This window comes from Ochotona curzoniae, unplaced genomic scaffold, assembly GCF_017591425.1.
Source record: "Ochotona curzoniae isolate NIBS_2020 unplaced genomic scaffold, NIBS_Ocur_1.0 contig_1274, whole genome shotgun sequence".
In the NCBI taxonomy this organism is placed as follows: domain Eukaryota; kingdom Metazoa; phylum Chordata; class Mammalia; order Lagomorpha; family Ochotonidae; genus Ochotona; species Ochotona curzoniae.
The window spans coordinates 30,050,154-30,064,149 of NW_024465023.1; the positions used below are offsets into that span (position 1 = coordinate 30,050,154).

Consider the following 13,996-nt stretch of genomic DNA (forward strand, 5'->3'; position numbering starts at 1 on the left):
AAATTCAAGAGGTTCTTTGCTTAACATAGATCAGTTTCAATAACATATCCTTGTCTGTCCAACCCAGCGAGCCTACCTTTCTAAACACTTCCATCAGGAACTCATGATAATTGCCTAAAAATACCACGTTGGTGCTTATCTCAAGGATTTTGCAGGTACTGCAGGTTAAACCACCACCTGCAAAGGCCTACAGCTTGTATCAGAGCACCTGCTCCAGACCTGGTTACTCCACTTTCAATCCAGCTCCCTGCTAATGTGCTTCGGAAAGCAGCAGAAAATGGACCAAGTGCTTGGGTCCTTGCCGTTTAAGTAGGAAACCAAGATGAACATCCTAATTCCTGGCTTCTGGTTTCAGCCTCTGCCAGCCCTGGCCTTTGTGGCCATTTGAAGTGTAAACCAACACAGGGGAAGATCTCTCTCTCTCACACACACACACAACACATCTTCTTTGTCACTCTGCCTTTCAAATAACTGAAATAAACTTTTTTTTTTCTTCTTAAAAAGGGCTCTGACTATGTTATTTCCTCAGAAATGGCCTTTCCCCATTTCACCACTATTTATGTATGTCTTTTCACATCTGTTAAACTCAGATGTTTCTTCTTCAGGAAGTCTGCCCAATTCCTCCAGTTATACACATTTGCTAATTTTGAATCTCATATTATATTAGCTTTGTATATAATTCTCTAACCCCCCCCCCCCCTTGCTAGAATGCTAGCTGCCGGAGTGCTGGTATTCTTATTAGCCCTAGGTCTTCAGTAGGTGGCATGGAGCTTGGGATAGAAGTAGTTGCTTAGTAGGTACCAGTTCAAATGAATTAAATAACACAAATATGGGATTGTGGGGCCTTGTATTCTGTTTAGAGAATTTAATCCTCAGAAGTAATAGAGGGTTTATTTGCTTTTTTTGAAGAGAAGAGGGCAAGTGGAGGGAGGAGGATGGCCTGCTAGTCCCCCTTACTGTGGGATATGTGTAAATTGCTGTAGATGCTCTCAAGTACACACACATGCTATCTCCATTATGGATCGCCAGTAATCACCGAGCAGAGCCCAGTGTGGAGTTCTGCGGAGCAGAGATAAACGTATGAAATAAATGCTCACAATTTGCCGAGAAATAGAATATTGAGTACACCCCGAGTTAGCTTTTTAAGTAGCAACAAGTGGAGGCTGAGGATACGTGTCGTTTTGTTAAAGTGAGAATGAGAAATCATCATTGTTTATCCCATCCTAGTTGTTCACCGCTTTCCTGGCACTATAAATAGTGATGAGTGTTCACTTGGTGCCTGGCATGAATTGAAACTAGCTGCGTGGTTGTGTTCTAGGTTCTCGGTACTATTGTTGGAACCCCACCCTCCAGAGACCACCCTTCTATTTTCGCGGAAAAGCAGGACTTCTTTAGGTCTCAGGGCTTCGACCTATCGCTGTAGGATCCTGGCTTGCGGGGGCCGTGCCCACCGCTGATTGATACATCATATGAAACAATTTTTGGAGTTGAGGAGCAGCGATTGGCGGAGCCTGCCTTGTGGTGCTCCCCGGGATATTGGGTGGTGCACCTCGGAGATGCCGGTTCCGGGGCGGCCACAGGCAGCACCCGGAAGCCTGAATGAGGCCTCCTCCATACAGGGAACGCAGCCGTCAGCGTAGCTGCTATTCAGGGCGCAGGGCCTAGGGCCGGCCGGCGTGCGCGTGCGTGCGTGCGTGGGCGCGCGTGCGCGGCGCCCCCGTCTGCGCGTTGGCTGGTTATTTTGCAAGCGGGAGGGGCCGTGCGCGCTCCTGCCTCCGGTTTCTGTCCCCCACCCCCCTTTCCCCAGTCCCAGGCGCTCCTTCGGAAAGATGTCGGACACAGCCGTAGCTGACACCCGGCGTCTTAACTCGAAGCCTCAGGACCTGACCGATGCTTATGGGCCTCCAAGTAACTTCCTGGAGATCGACATCTTTAATCCACAGACGGTGGGCGTGGGCCGCGCGCGCTTCACCACCTATGAGGTTCGCATGCGGGTGAGTCACGGGGTGAGGAGCCAGCTGAGGGAGGACAGGGCGGGGAGGGGGCAGGCTGCCATGGGGACGGATTGCCGCGGAGAAGATGCCTGCAAGGGTCATTTGGGGGTTAGAGGCAGGGTAGGTTTTGAGAGAGGTCTGCAGACTCGCTTGTGGCCCGAGGACACAGAAAACTCTGGAGGGGTATATGGATGGGGGTTGGGAGGGGGTGAAGGAGAACACAGGGAAGAAGTCAAGCGTGGCTGGATAGGGTGGGGAGGATGGAAAAGGATTAGAGTGAGCAATTCAAGTAAATGACAATCCCTATTGTAGTGACAGAAGGAAGGCAGGGAAGAGGGCCGGGGGACGGAAAGCCAAGGCGTTTTGTCGCCCTCCGGGTCCCGTAACTGAACTAGGTTGTGGAAGTCAGTGTGAAGAGGGAGGGCTCCTTGCTCCTGAGGTCTCCCTTGGGGATGATGAAGGGCAGCACAGCCTCGGATGCAGGGGAAGCCAGACTCTGGAAGGGAGACAGCCAGCTTGTGGGAGCAGAAATAAGAGGAGTTGCCTTCAGACACAGTGCTTCTCTCACTTGTGTGGGATTGGCATGTGAAGGAGAGGAATGTTTTATGCTTAAGTTTTCTCAGGTACTGCGTGTCACCCCTGGAACCTGGCCTTACCCTGGCATCGGTGGATTAGCAGCTGCTGCTCGCATCCCGTGCTGAGCCGTAATCTTGCGAAGGCTCCAGAATGTTTTTATTTCGGTGTTTCTGGGCTCTTTGTCTTTTCTGTCCTGCATTCCCCTATTGGATTCTGACCCTGATCTGTGTAGTGACTTTAATACAGGATGTATCAGGACTTCCCCAGGATTGGTTTCGCCCACTGTCCACCACAGAGGACTTTACTCTAGTGCTTGGTCCACAAATGTAAGGATGGAATGTGTGGGTAGAGGATGTGGTTTGCAGCTTCTTTGTTCCAACTGAAGTAGTCATAGGTGAGAAAGTTTGAAAGCCTTTTTTTTTTCTTTCGTTCTTTCTAGTTTTCCTTGTTTTCTTCTCAGACTGGAGAACAACGTTAGAGACCTTAGTGATTTCATTTTTGAATAAATAAATGAATTGGCAAAGAAAATGTGATTTCTTACCTGGGCTTTGAAATTTGAGAAATGATGATCTCCATAGTCCAAGTTTGCTGGAGACCAAACCACAGGAACAGAAGTAAATGGCAAAACATGAGAAATACCTTTCTGTGTGAGACTTACTTGAAATCATCTCTTTGGGGGAAGGATGGAATTCAGGTGTTTCAAAATAGAAGCATGCTAAAAGCAGAGTTAGTGGTGGAGAACCTAGCTTCCCAAGGGAGCCTGGACCTAACTTGTTCAGTTATAAGGCCTCTCTGCTGTCGTGTCTTGCTCACATGGTCTCAATGCCCTACCCAAGAGCCTCAGGGATTAGGAATGAAATAGGTCTCTGCTTCAGGTATGCTGGTAACGAGATGCACTAATTATAACGCTAGTGCCTACTAGGTGCCAGTCACTGAGCTAGATTTTAAATTTTATTGTAGGAATTCCATTTTACAACTAGAAAACCGAGGAGGAATGCCGTTTGAGAAACTTTCCCAAAGCACATAACTATAACTGCCAGAGCTGGGATTTGAACCCAGGCCTGTTTGATTCCAAAGTCCATGCCCTTTCTACTACATTTTATTTATTTGAAAAGTTTTGTTTGTTTATTTATTTGCAAGGTGGAATGACAGAGAGAGGGAGAAAGAGATAGTGAAAGCCTTCAGGTACTGGTTTACTTCTCAAATGGCTACAGTGGCTGAGGCTAGATCAAGGATAATACATGGGTGACAGGGGTCCAAGCACCTGGATTGTCACCTGCTACCTTCCTAGGTGTGTTAGCAGGAAGCTGGATCAGAAGTAAAGTAGCCAGGACTCAAAATGGCCTTTACAAGTAGGATGCCAGTGTTGTGAGCAGCAACTATAATACTGGCCCCAAATCACTTGATTTTAAATTATTATTTTAGATGATTGATGGTGAGATGCTTTATAGGGAACATGAGACTCAGAATGAGCTTTGATGGCTAGGCATTGTATAGGATATAAACATGGCACTGACTTTTTTTTTCCCTAAAAGCGGTAGCTGTTTCTGAAGCTATCTTCTTTCATTTTACTCGAAAAGGAATCTTTCCCCCTGTTTCTACCAAAAATAGAAACTCCAGAGAGGTGTAATGGTGGCTTCGTGTGATACATATGGAATATTTCAGTTGTTTCTTTTTCCCCTGTAGACTTGAGCTTTGTTTTTGTACTCTCCCTTCCTTTGACGTTGTGTTGATCAAAGCCAAAGGATTCTCCATATCCTGCACTACATAATCCTGGCTTCCTTGAATGGTTTGTACGTTGGAGCTGGGGGACTATCTGAGTATATAGTAGCTTCTTCCTTAGATGACTAGGTGCTGAGATAAAAGGCCATTATTGTCACCATCCTGTGGGGGTGGGGAAAGAATAGTATTTTTGTTAGTCAAAGGAGGAAGTCTTGCAAAATGGCAAAGATTGGTTTGGCTGGGTCTTGGAAGAATCTGCTCAACTTTTGTTTTTCTTTTGTTTGGTCCCTCGTTGGCTTCTGAGAAGGCCTGCTAGTTAAGATTCTACTACTTGGGGAGTCATCCTACCTGTAATGAATTTTGTTAGAAATCTAGAATCACATGATCCCAAAGAGCCCTTTTTCTTGTAGAATTCTGCAAATTTTTTCTATAATGGTTATTTTGAATAGTATATACACATGATATATAATTCAAAGGACACAAACATTTACACTATAAAAGCTTTAGTTCTTTGGAGGAAGGTTCTCCAAAGCTTCCTTTTCTCTCTTTCTTTCTTTCTTTCTTTTCTTTCCTTCCTTCCTTCCTTTTTTAAGATTAAATATTTTGAAACTCAGAGAAAGACATGGCCACAATGGCCAGGAGTGGGCTAAACGAAAGCTAGGAGCCAGGAAATTCATCTGGGTCTCCCACGTAAGTAGGGACACAATCACTTGGGTCATTCTCCACTGCTTTTAGCAGGAAGCTGCAAGCTGGATGGGAAGTGGAGCACTGGCTCATGAACCAGCACCCATATGGGATGCTGATGTCACTGGTGCAGCTTTGCTCACTGTGCCACAGTCATGTCGCAAGGGTTTATTTATTTATTTATTTATTTCTGAAGAAGCCACCATTTTTACTTTCACATTTATTTTTAAGGGAATGACTTAGATAAATAAACTCTTATTTTACACATATCTCACTATGCTTCAATCCATCAGAATTGGATCCTGAAAAGATAATTCCCATACTCATGGACCATAGAGCATGAGACAGGAGGGCCTGGGCTGGTGCTGTGGTAGAATAAGTAAAGCCTCAGGCTGTGGTATCGGCATCCCTTAAAGGCACTGGTTTGTGTCCTGGCTGCTCCACTTCCGATCCAGTTCCCTCTTTATGGCCTGGGAAAGCAGCAGAGGATACCCTAAGTCCTTGGTCCCTGTACTGTGTGGGAGACCCAGAAGCTCCTTGCTCCTGGCTTATGACTGGCCCAGCTCCAGCTATGGTGACCATTTTGGGAGTGAAGCAATGAATGGAAGACCTTTCTGTCTCTAATTCTGCCTTTGAAATAAAATAAAAGTGGGCCTGACGCGGTGGCCTAGTGGCTAAAATCCTCACCTTGAACATGCCAGGATCCCATATGGGTGCCGGTTCTAATCCATGCAGCTCCACTTCCCATCCAGCTCCCGGCTTGTGGCTTGGGAAAGCAGTCGAGGACGGCCAAAAGCCTTGGGATCCTGCACCCGTGTGGGAGACCTGGAGGAAGTTCGTGGCTCCTGGCTTCAGATTGGCACAGCACTGGACGTTGCTCTCACTTGGGGAGTGAGGCATCAGATGGAAGATCTTCCTTTCTGTCTCTCCTCTCTGTATATCTGACTTTGTAATAAAAATAACTAAAATCCTTAAAAAAAGAAATAAAGGAAAAAATGAATGTAAAAAAGAAATAAGAAGGCTATGTGGCTCTAGCAGAACCCCAGGATGTACTTTTCCTGCCAAGCAGTTGAGGAAAAGGGAAAGGACCCATTTCATTTGTTACTTGTACACTGATCTGAACAGGTCAGTTGGAAATATTGTCAGTTTTGATACTTGTGGTTGGACATTGCTGTTTTGAGCTTGTAAATAAGCATGAACAAGCTTTTAAAAAAAGATTTATTTATTTTTTGTTAGAAAGTCAGGTTTACAGAGAGAAGGAGAGAGAGAAAAGATCCTCCATCTGCTGGTTCACTTCCCAAATGGCCACAGTGGCCGGAGCTGAGCCAGTAAGAAGTCAGGAGCCAGGAGCTTCTTCCAGGTTCTCCGCATGGGTGCAGGATCCCAAGGCTTTGGGCCATCTTCTGCTACTTTTCCAAGCCCTAAGCAGGGAGCTGGATAGAAAGTGGAGCAACCAGGACTCAAACCAGAGCCCATATGGGATCTCGGTGCTTGCAAGGGGAAGATTAACTAATCGAGCCATTGTGCTTTGCCCAAGGAAGGCTTTTTGTTGCCAAGGTGTTCGTGCTGCCTCTCGGGCATTGGGAATATTCTCAAAGATTAAGATGTGAGAATGAGTCCACATATATTAAGGAGCAAGTTGTGGTAAACCATCTTGAATAATGGACATTCTTTCTGTATTTTGTAGGTCAGGACAAAATAAACAGATATATGGGATATCCATTAGTGAAATGTGCATTTATTAAGTGATTTGTATTTCTGCCTGATCTTCATGGCATAATAATTTCTATAGGTGGTTAAGACAAGCATGAAGCATTAAACAATAATGTATATGATTTATAGGTACCACATGATTACGATTTATTATTTATTTGAAAAAGTGAAAGAGAGACAAACAAACCCAGGGCTGGCTCAGGCCAAAGCAAGGAGCCTGGACGATATTCCATGTAGGTGGCAGGGGCCCAAGTACCTGAGGCATTTTCTTGTATTTTCCCAGGTATATTATCAAGGAGCTAGACTGGAGAAGTTGGAATGTAAGCTGGCACTTAGGTAATGGTTGCTGATGTTGCACACAGCAGCTCATTAACCTACTGTTCCACAGTGCTGGCCCCCATGTGATATTTTAATTCATGCATGTATTATATAATGTTCAAATTGGGGGCAAGCATATCTGTCTCATACATTTATTATTCACTGTTTTGAAAGCATTTGAAATCCTCCTAGCTTTTTGAACCTTTAAAAAACCAATAATGTGTCAGGAAATACTAATACAAATGCCAGCAATCAGAGGAGACTAGACCAAATCATGCAGTTGATGTCATCAGGAAAGATTTCCTGGATGAAGTGAGACTTGGCTGAGATTGTAGAATAGAGAGAATTTGGACAAGACAAGTAGAGGGAGGCAGGCACACCCTGGGGATAGTATCTGCCTTCTCCTTATTACTTTTTACAAAGAAATTGAATTTATTTTCAAAAAAGATTTATTTTTATTGGAAAGGCAGATCAGATTTATGGAGAGAAGGAGAGACAGCGAGAAAGGTCCTCTATTCACTGGTTCTCTCCCCACATGGCCATAATGGCCGGAGCTGAGTTGATATGAAGCCAAGAGCTTCTTCAAGGTCTCCCATGTGGGTGCAGGGTCCCAAGCAGTCCTCGACTGCTTTCCCAGGCCACAAGCAGGGAGCTGGATGGGAAGTGGAGCAGCCAGGATACGAACTTGTGCCCCTATGGGATCCTGGCATTTGTGAGGTGAGGATTTAGCCATTTATCCTTGGTGCCAGGCCCTTGGTTTTCACTTTTTAATGCAAAGTTAGTATATGCACAGTAAAAAGGTAATTTTGCTACCTATTCCTATTGTCTAGTCTTATTCTCTAGCTACTATTGCTACTTCTTCATCAATGTTTTGCTAATTAATACAAATATATTTATGTATCCATTTTAGGACACAAATAGAAGCTATATATATAGTATGTAGTACTGTTCTGTACTTTTATTTTGCCACTTAAAAAACCTTTCTGGGCCTGGTGCGATGTCTAAATTGGCTAATCCTCTCTCTGCAAGCACCAGGATCCCATATAGGCTCTTGTTTGTGTCCTGGCTGCTCCACTCTGGCCTTTGCAGCCATTTGAGGAGTGTACCAGCAGATGGAAGATCAGTCTGTTTCTCCTTCTCTCTGTAAATCCACATTTGCAATGAAAATAAATAAATCTTTAAGAAAAATCTTTCTATACTTGCACATGTAGCTCTTTGATTTTCTTTTCATAGTTGGAGAGTAATTCACTAACTAAGTATACCATGATCTAATTGATGCAACTGTATAAGCAAATTTTGTTTAATCAATTTTCTGTTAATGAATTTTTTTATTCTTAAATATTTGTTTATTAGAGATTTATTTTTATTTGAAAATCAGTATTACAGAGAGAGAGAGAGATTTTCCATTCTCTAGTTTACTCCACAAATGGTTGCAACAGCCAGAACTGAGCCAATACAAAGCCAGGAACTAGAAGCTTCTTATAGATACAGGGGCTGAAGGACGAGCCATCTGCTGCTTTCCTAGGCTGTAAGCGAGGAGCTGAATCTGAAGTGCAGCTGCAGGGACATAAACTGTTGCCCATATGGAATGCTGCCTCTGTAGGTGCAGGCTTAGCCTACTACTGTGCCGTGGTGCTGGCCCCACAATTTATTTATCTATTTTATTATTATCTAAAGGTTTATTTATTTTAATTGTAAAGTCAGATATACAGAGAGGAAGATCTCCCGTCCCATGATTCACTCCCCAAGCAGCCACAACAGATGGGTGCAGGGTCCCAAGGCTTTGGGCTGTCTTTGACTGGTTTCCCAGGCCACAAGGAGGGAGTTGGATGGGAAACAGGGCCACTGGGATTAGAACCAGTGCCCATGTTTGACCCAGGGGCATGTAAGGCTAGGACTTTATCTACTAGGCCACTGTGCCTGGCACTATTTATTTGTTTTTCAAGGTAGGGTTATAGAGAGAGAAGGAGAGGGAGAGATATCTTCCTTCCCCCATTTCACTTCCCAAAGAACCACAATGTCCGGAGCAGGGCCATTCTTTTTTTTTCCATTCTTTTAAATTTTATTTTTGACAATCTTTACATAGTTAATCAGGGCACAGAACGTCAAGGGCTATAGGAAAGTGGGTAAGACTATCATTTCCACACATGTTTTTTTTCTATATCTGGGGTAAAGGGGGAGGTAAAGGGAGAAGCCCCACCCAGTCTCCCACCCATCCCAGGTCCCCGATGTGGGGCATGCTCCAAGGGTCTTTTTTTTTTTTTTTGAAAGATTTATTTATTTATTGGAAAGTCAGATATACAGAGAGGAGGAAAGACAGAGAGGAAGATCTTCCATCCAATGATTCACTCCCCAAGTGAGCGCAACGGCTGATGCTATGCCGATCTGAAGCCAGGCTCCAGGAACTTCTTCTTGATATCCCACACAGGTGCAGGGTCCAGAAGCTTTGGGCTGTCCTTCACAGCTTTCCCAGGCCACTAGCAGGGAGCTGGATGGGAAGTGGAGCTGCTGGGATTAGAACCAGCACCCATATGGGATCCCGGGGCTTTCAAGGCAAGGACTTTAGCCGCTAGGCCACGCCGCCGGGCCCACCCAAGAGTCTTGCTCAAGTGGTTTTGATAGTTCAACAGTTATGAATTGCTGCCAATCTTGCCATTCCAAGAACAATGAGGTCACTGAGGAATCCTCTGATTGACATAGTCCATCTTAGAGTCTCCATTTGCCCTGTTTTTCACTGCCAACATATGGCTGGGGTAGTTGACTGTTGTTCTGTCCTGTGTCTTTTCATGGTTAGGGATCTGAGTCCAGCGGTTCAATTAGGGGGATCCCTAAAGAAACTTTGTCTGAGGTGAACCCAGACCAGGTTCTTGTGTGTACTTGCAAGTACAGGGCCTGGTACAGCCCTTCGCCCCAATCAGCTGGTGGTTGCAATTGCTGGGTCGGTTCTGTTTCCACCTCTGTCTTCCACTGGAACCAATGGGTGTTGCAGTCCAGCCTGGTTCTGGAGCTGGGCCATTCTAAAGAAGTCAGGAGCCAGGAGCTTCTTCCAGGTCTCTGATGTAAATTTAGGAGCCTAAGGGCTTGGACCATCCACTGCTGCTTTCCAAGGTCATAAGGCCGGAACTGGCTTAGAAGTGGAACATTCAGGACATGAACTGATACTCATATGGGATGTTGGCACTTCAGGTTGAGACCTAGCCTACTATTACATTGCACCAGCCCCTAAAACTCTTATTTATTCATGTTTATATGCCGCGGCAAGTGTATTTATACGATAAATTCTAAAGAGCAAGGGACTTTTCATCACTTGCTGTGACAAAGTTGGACATGGTAAAGGTTGTTTTGATAGGGCTGTCGGAATATGGTCCATAGGAGCTGTTTCTTCACTGGGTCCTGTCCAAGCTGTTTTGACAGGGAGCCACCACAGGTTGAACATTACCATCTCCAACTCTCTGCTTGAATTCTTCCTCCGCTGTAGACCAATCTGCCTATCTTCAAGCTGAAGGAGTCTTGTGTACGGCGGCGCTACAGTGACTTTGAGTGGCTGAAAAATGAGCTGGAGCGTGATAGTAAGGTATGGTCTCATTCCTTGGTTGTGGGACCCTTGGAGAAGTAAGATCGCATTCTGTAAAATCTAGAAAGAATGGAGAAGGTGCGCATTAGATTATTAGTAAAATCATGCAATTTAGCTCCTATAGAAATGGAACGGATAGTATCAGGAAAGGCCTACCTCCATTTTATTTATTTATTTATTTATTTATTTATTTCTACCTCCATTTTTAAATGATGGTGGATTGTTAAGGAGGGTGAGAACGATTTGGAGTTTGTTTCCTTCTGGGATGGCAAATTTGTCCTCCCACAAGAGGCAAGTCGGATTAATCTGAGCCATCCTGATTGTGCTTCCAGTTATAGACCCTGCAAGATGCTGGCTGTGGGACAGGATGTACCCTGTACCTAATAAGACACGAGGCATGCCATGCTTTGCTGTCTGATTTCCTGTCTGTCCCTCTCCTACGCGGCTGATATTTTACATCTGCCTACAGATTGTAGTACCACCACTGCCTGGGAAAGCCTTGAAGCGGCAGCTCCCTTTCCGAGGAGATGAAGGGATATTTGAAGAGTCTTTCATTGAAGAAAGGAGGCAAGGCCTTGAACAGTTTATTAATAAGTAAGCCACATGTGGGACCGTGCTCGCTCCTTTTACCATTTTGCTGTCACAGTCTTTCCATGTTTTGTCTCCCTGTCTTTTGTAGTGGGTATTGTGCAGTAGGCTGACCAGGACAGTAGAACTCCATTCCTTTGTGCAGATTTCTGATCCCATATGTCAGGGAATATGTAAAGCACTATTTATTGGTAGCATCCAGGAATTTCTCTACCTTGCCTCTCTGTCCCCTTTCTCCTCTATAATGGGGTTGGGTTGGTGCTCAGCGGTAGCTGCCCTCCATTGGTTTTTGAGCCTTGAGGGCTAACCTTGCCCTTCTTTCCCCATCCTTACTACTGTTCATCTGCTAGTTCTCTGTGATCCTCAATACTACTGATAACCATCTTGATCTCTTTGTAGAATTGCTGGGCACCCACTGGCTCAGAATGAACGCTGCCTACACATGTTCCTGCAGGAAGAAGCGATTGATAGGAACTACGTCCCCGGGAAGGTGCGCCAGTAGAAGCTCCTCTCGCCACTCGCCCTCTACTTTCCTGCTGAAATGACATTGGTTTTTACACTAAGCCCCACCCCCTCTCTCTCTGATCTGAAGTTGGCTGCCCATCCCCTGGCCCGATAGACTGTCTGGCATTGTGCTCCTTTATACCTGACTACATCATATGGGCACTCTGCTGGGATCCTCTTCTCTGAGGAAAGGTGGGGACCCAAAGCAGATGCCCTTTGCTTGGGGTTGGGGGTGGGTGGGTGGTGGGATTGGACTGAAAGGCAATTTCTTGGGCATTTACACATGCCAGAGGCTAAACTTGGTGGGAGGGTGGGCGGGGGGGTGGGGCTTGTGCTGGCGAAATACTTGGATACGTATTGATGCTGCAAGTCCAGGGGATTTTTGTTACTCTTAGGTTTAACCAGGAACGCTGAGCAGGGAAAATCCCTGCCTTTCCCACCTGCATGAACTTTTTTCCTTTCTGGGAAGGTGGTAGAGGCCCAAAGGCTCTCCTTGTTTTCTCTAGGCCTGCTCCCTGTTTTCTCAATAGTTTGTTCTGTTGCTTTCCCTTTTCCCCTTGTTGCTTTTCATGGCAGTAATCTTCCTAGAGTCCAAGCAGTCTGCTGTGTGAAGCAAGGTGTTTGGGTTTTCGAGACCCGCAACCATGGCTGCTTCAGAGTCAGAAGAAAGCCATAGGGCAGTAGGGGAGTTCCTATTGCCTAGCCCCTCTCCCTTTATGGTTCCTCACTCTGCCTATTTTTGCTCACCAGTAGGTGAGTCGGTATGGGCCAGCAGTTCTCCCTCTCCAAGCCCATGCTACTTTCGAGTTAGCTTTGTAGGTTTGGTGGCTTGAGGGGTGGGGGTAACTCACCACTGCCAGATAACTCCCAGAGGGTGGGAGTGGATCATGTTCCAGGTTCCTCCCAGTGGTAGGGAAGAGCATCATCTCTCTCTTCCTTCCATTCTGCCTTCCTCCCATTTCATTTAGTGCTGCCGCAGGGCAGAAGCACACAGGCCACGTAGTCTCTGACTTCTAAGCACTTTGTAGCTGTTGAATGGGGCTCAGGGACAGGAGTTGTTGCTGCCCTCCCCAGCTTGGTCACAGGGTTATTGAACTTCCTGCACTTGTTTCCCATGGAACTATCAACATTCTTCCCAGAAGCTGAACTAGGGATAGCAGCTAGGTATGGGTTTCCTGAATCTCAGAGTCTGGAACAGCTTCTTGATGCTGGCAACTATCCTGGGTTTCTGTCTAGGAGATCGTGGTTTGTTTGCTGGGGCCTGATAGTCTCTCCCAACTGGTGGGATAAGAGCAAGTTCACTCTGATGCCAGATGAAAGGTGGGGACTCTTTGCTTAGACACCCTACCATGGAAGGATTGGAATTTTCTCTACAGGACTTTGGAAAAAAAAAAAAGATTACTGAGTTTGACGGGACCCTAATCAGAGAGATTAGGATTGGATTTTGACATGAGATTTGAGGTCCATCTAAATGTTGATGTTCCCTGAGATAAATCCTCCAGTTGCTGAGCCTGTGCCAGGGGCTGAGTTGCCCCTAGGGAGAGGCTCTGGTTGCTTTCCCACCTCGCCAATGTTGATGTTGTTGCTGCCTTTTTGATTTGTACCCTCTGTTACTGGCTTTTTTTAAAAGGTTCCTTCTTTTCATTGTGCACAAGTGCTGAGAGTCTGAGGCCCCATTTCTGCTGTGTATATATCCTGACTTGGGGCTTTTATTCAGCAAACTGTTCATTCTTCTGTCAATGTCATATTCAACTCTGTTCATATTAAACCACTGTGAAGCAAGCCTCTGTTTTTCTGTGTGACTTGTAAATCGACTATTTTGTAGAATCTTGAGTGTGCTGGGTATTGTGCAGAAATCATACAACATGGCCAATGTCCTGAAGTAAGCTTTGCATTTAACTTTTTGAAAAGCAGAATCCTGTCAGTAGCAATATTTACCTGTTCTCCTTGCAATTCACAACTGATTTTGTCACAGAGCTAATGCATCTGTTTGCAGGAAATAGTCATAGGCTGAATAACAGTGGTTTGGGTAATATTTGGCAGATTTGGTTTTAAGCTTGTGGGTTTCTGCTAATTTGGAGAGAATATTTGTATAGATGTGTGTGTGTGTGTGTGTGTGTGTGTGTGTGTGTGTGTGTGCGCGCGTGCGCATAGGTAATATGCCTATATAAACACATGTGCTCATACTCCAACACAATCACATAACTACCAACAAAGCTTATCTTCCATGGCTTTTTCCTTCACTTGAGACAAATTATAGAAAGATAGATTTGGTGCAGATATAAAGATGGATGAACTGTGAGAACTTTTGATAGCCAGGTCT

The 13,996-nt window shown here is 45.3% G+C and overlaps 1 protein-coding gene across 6 annotated transcripts; it reads left to right on the top strand.

The window, feature by feature from the left end:
• Nucleotides 1-1,688: 1,688 nt before the first annotated feature.
• On the top strand, nucleotides 1,689-13,455 carry SNX12 (sorting nexin 12). 6 transcript variants are annotated; one of them, XM_041000664.1, is made up of 5 exons: nucleotides 1,689-1,994; nucleotides 10,486-10,581; nucleotides 11,051-11,175; nucleotides 11,569-11,659; nucleotides 13,050-13,455. In XM_041000664.1, exons 1-5 carry the CDS (start codon nucleotides 1,830-1,832, stop codon nucleotides 13,119-13,121), a joined length of 549 nt encoding a protein of 182 aa, XP_040856598.1. In that variant the 5' UTR covers nucleotides 1,689-1,829; the 3' UTR covers nucleotides 13,122-13,455. The 6 variants fall into 6 exon arrangements, with proteins under 6 accessions (XP_040856598.1, XP_040856605.1, XP_040856614.1 ...); XM_041000671.1 differs by having other exon boundaries at nucleotides 1,706-1,982; nucleotides 11,569-13,455; XM_041000680.1 differs by having other exon boundaries at nucleotides 1,706-1,946; nucleotides 11,569-13,455.
• The last annotated feature ends 541 nt before the right edge of the window (nucleotides 13,456-13,996 follow it).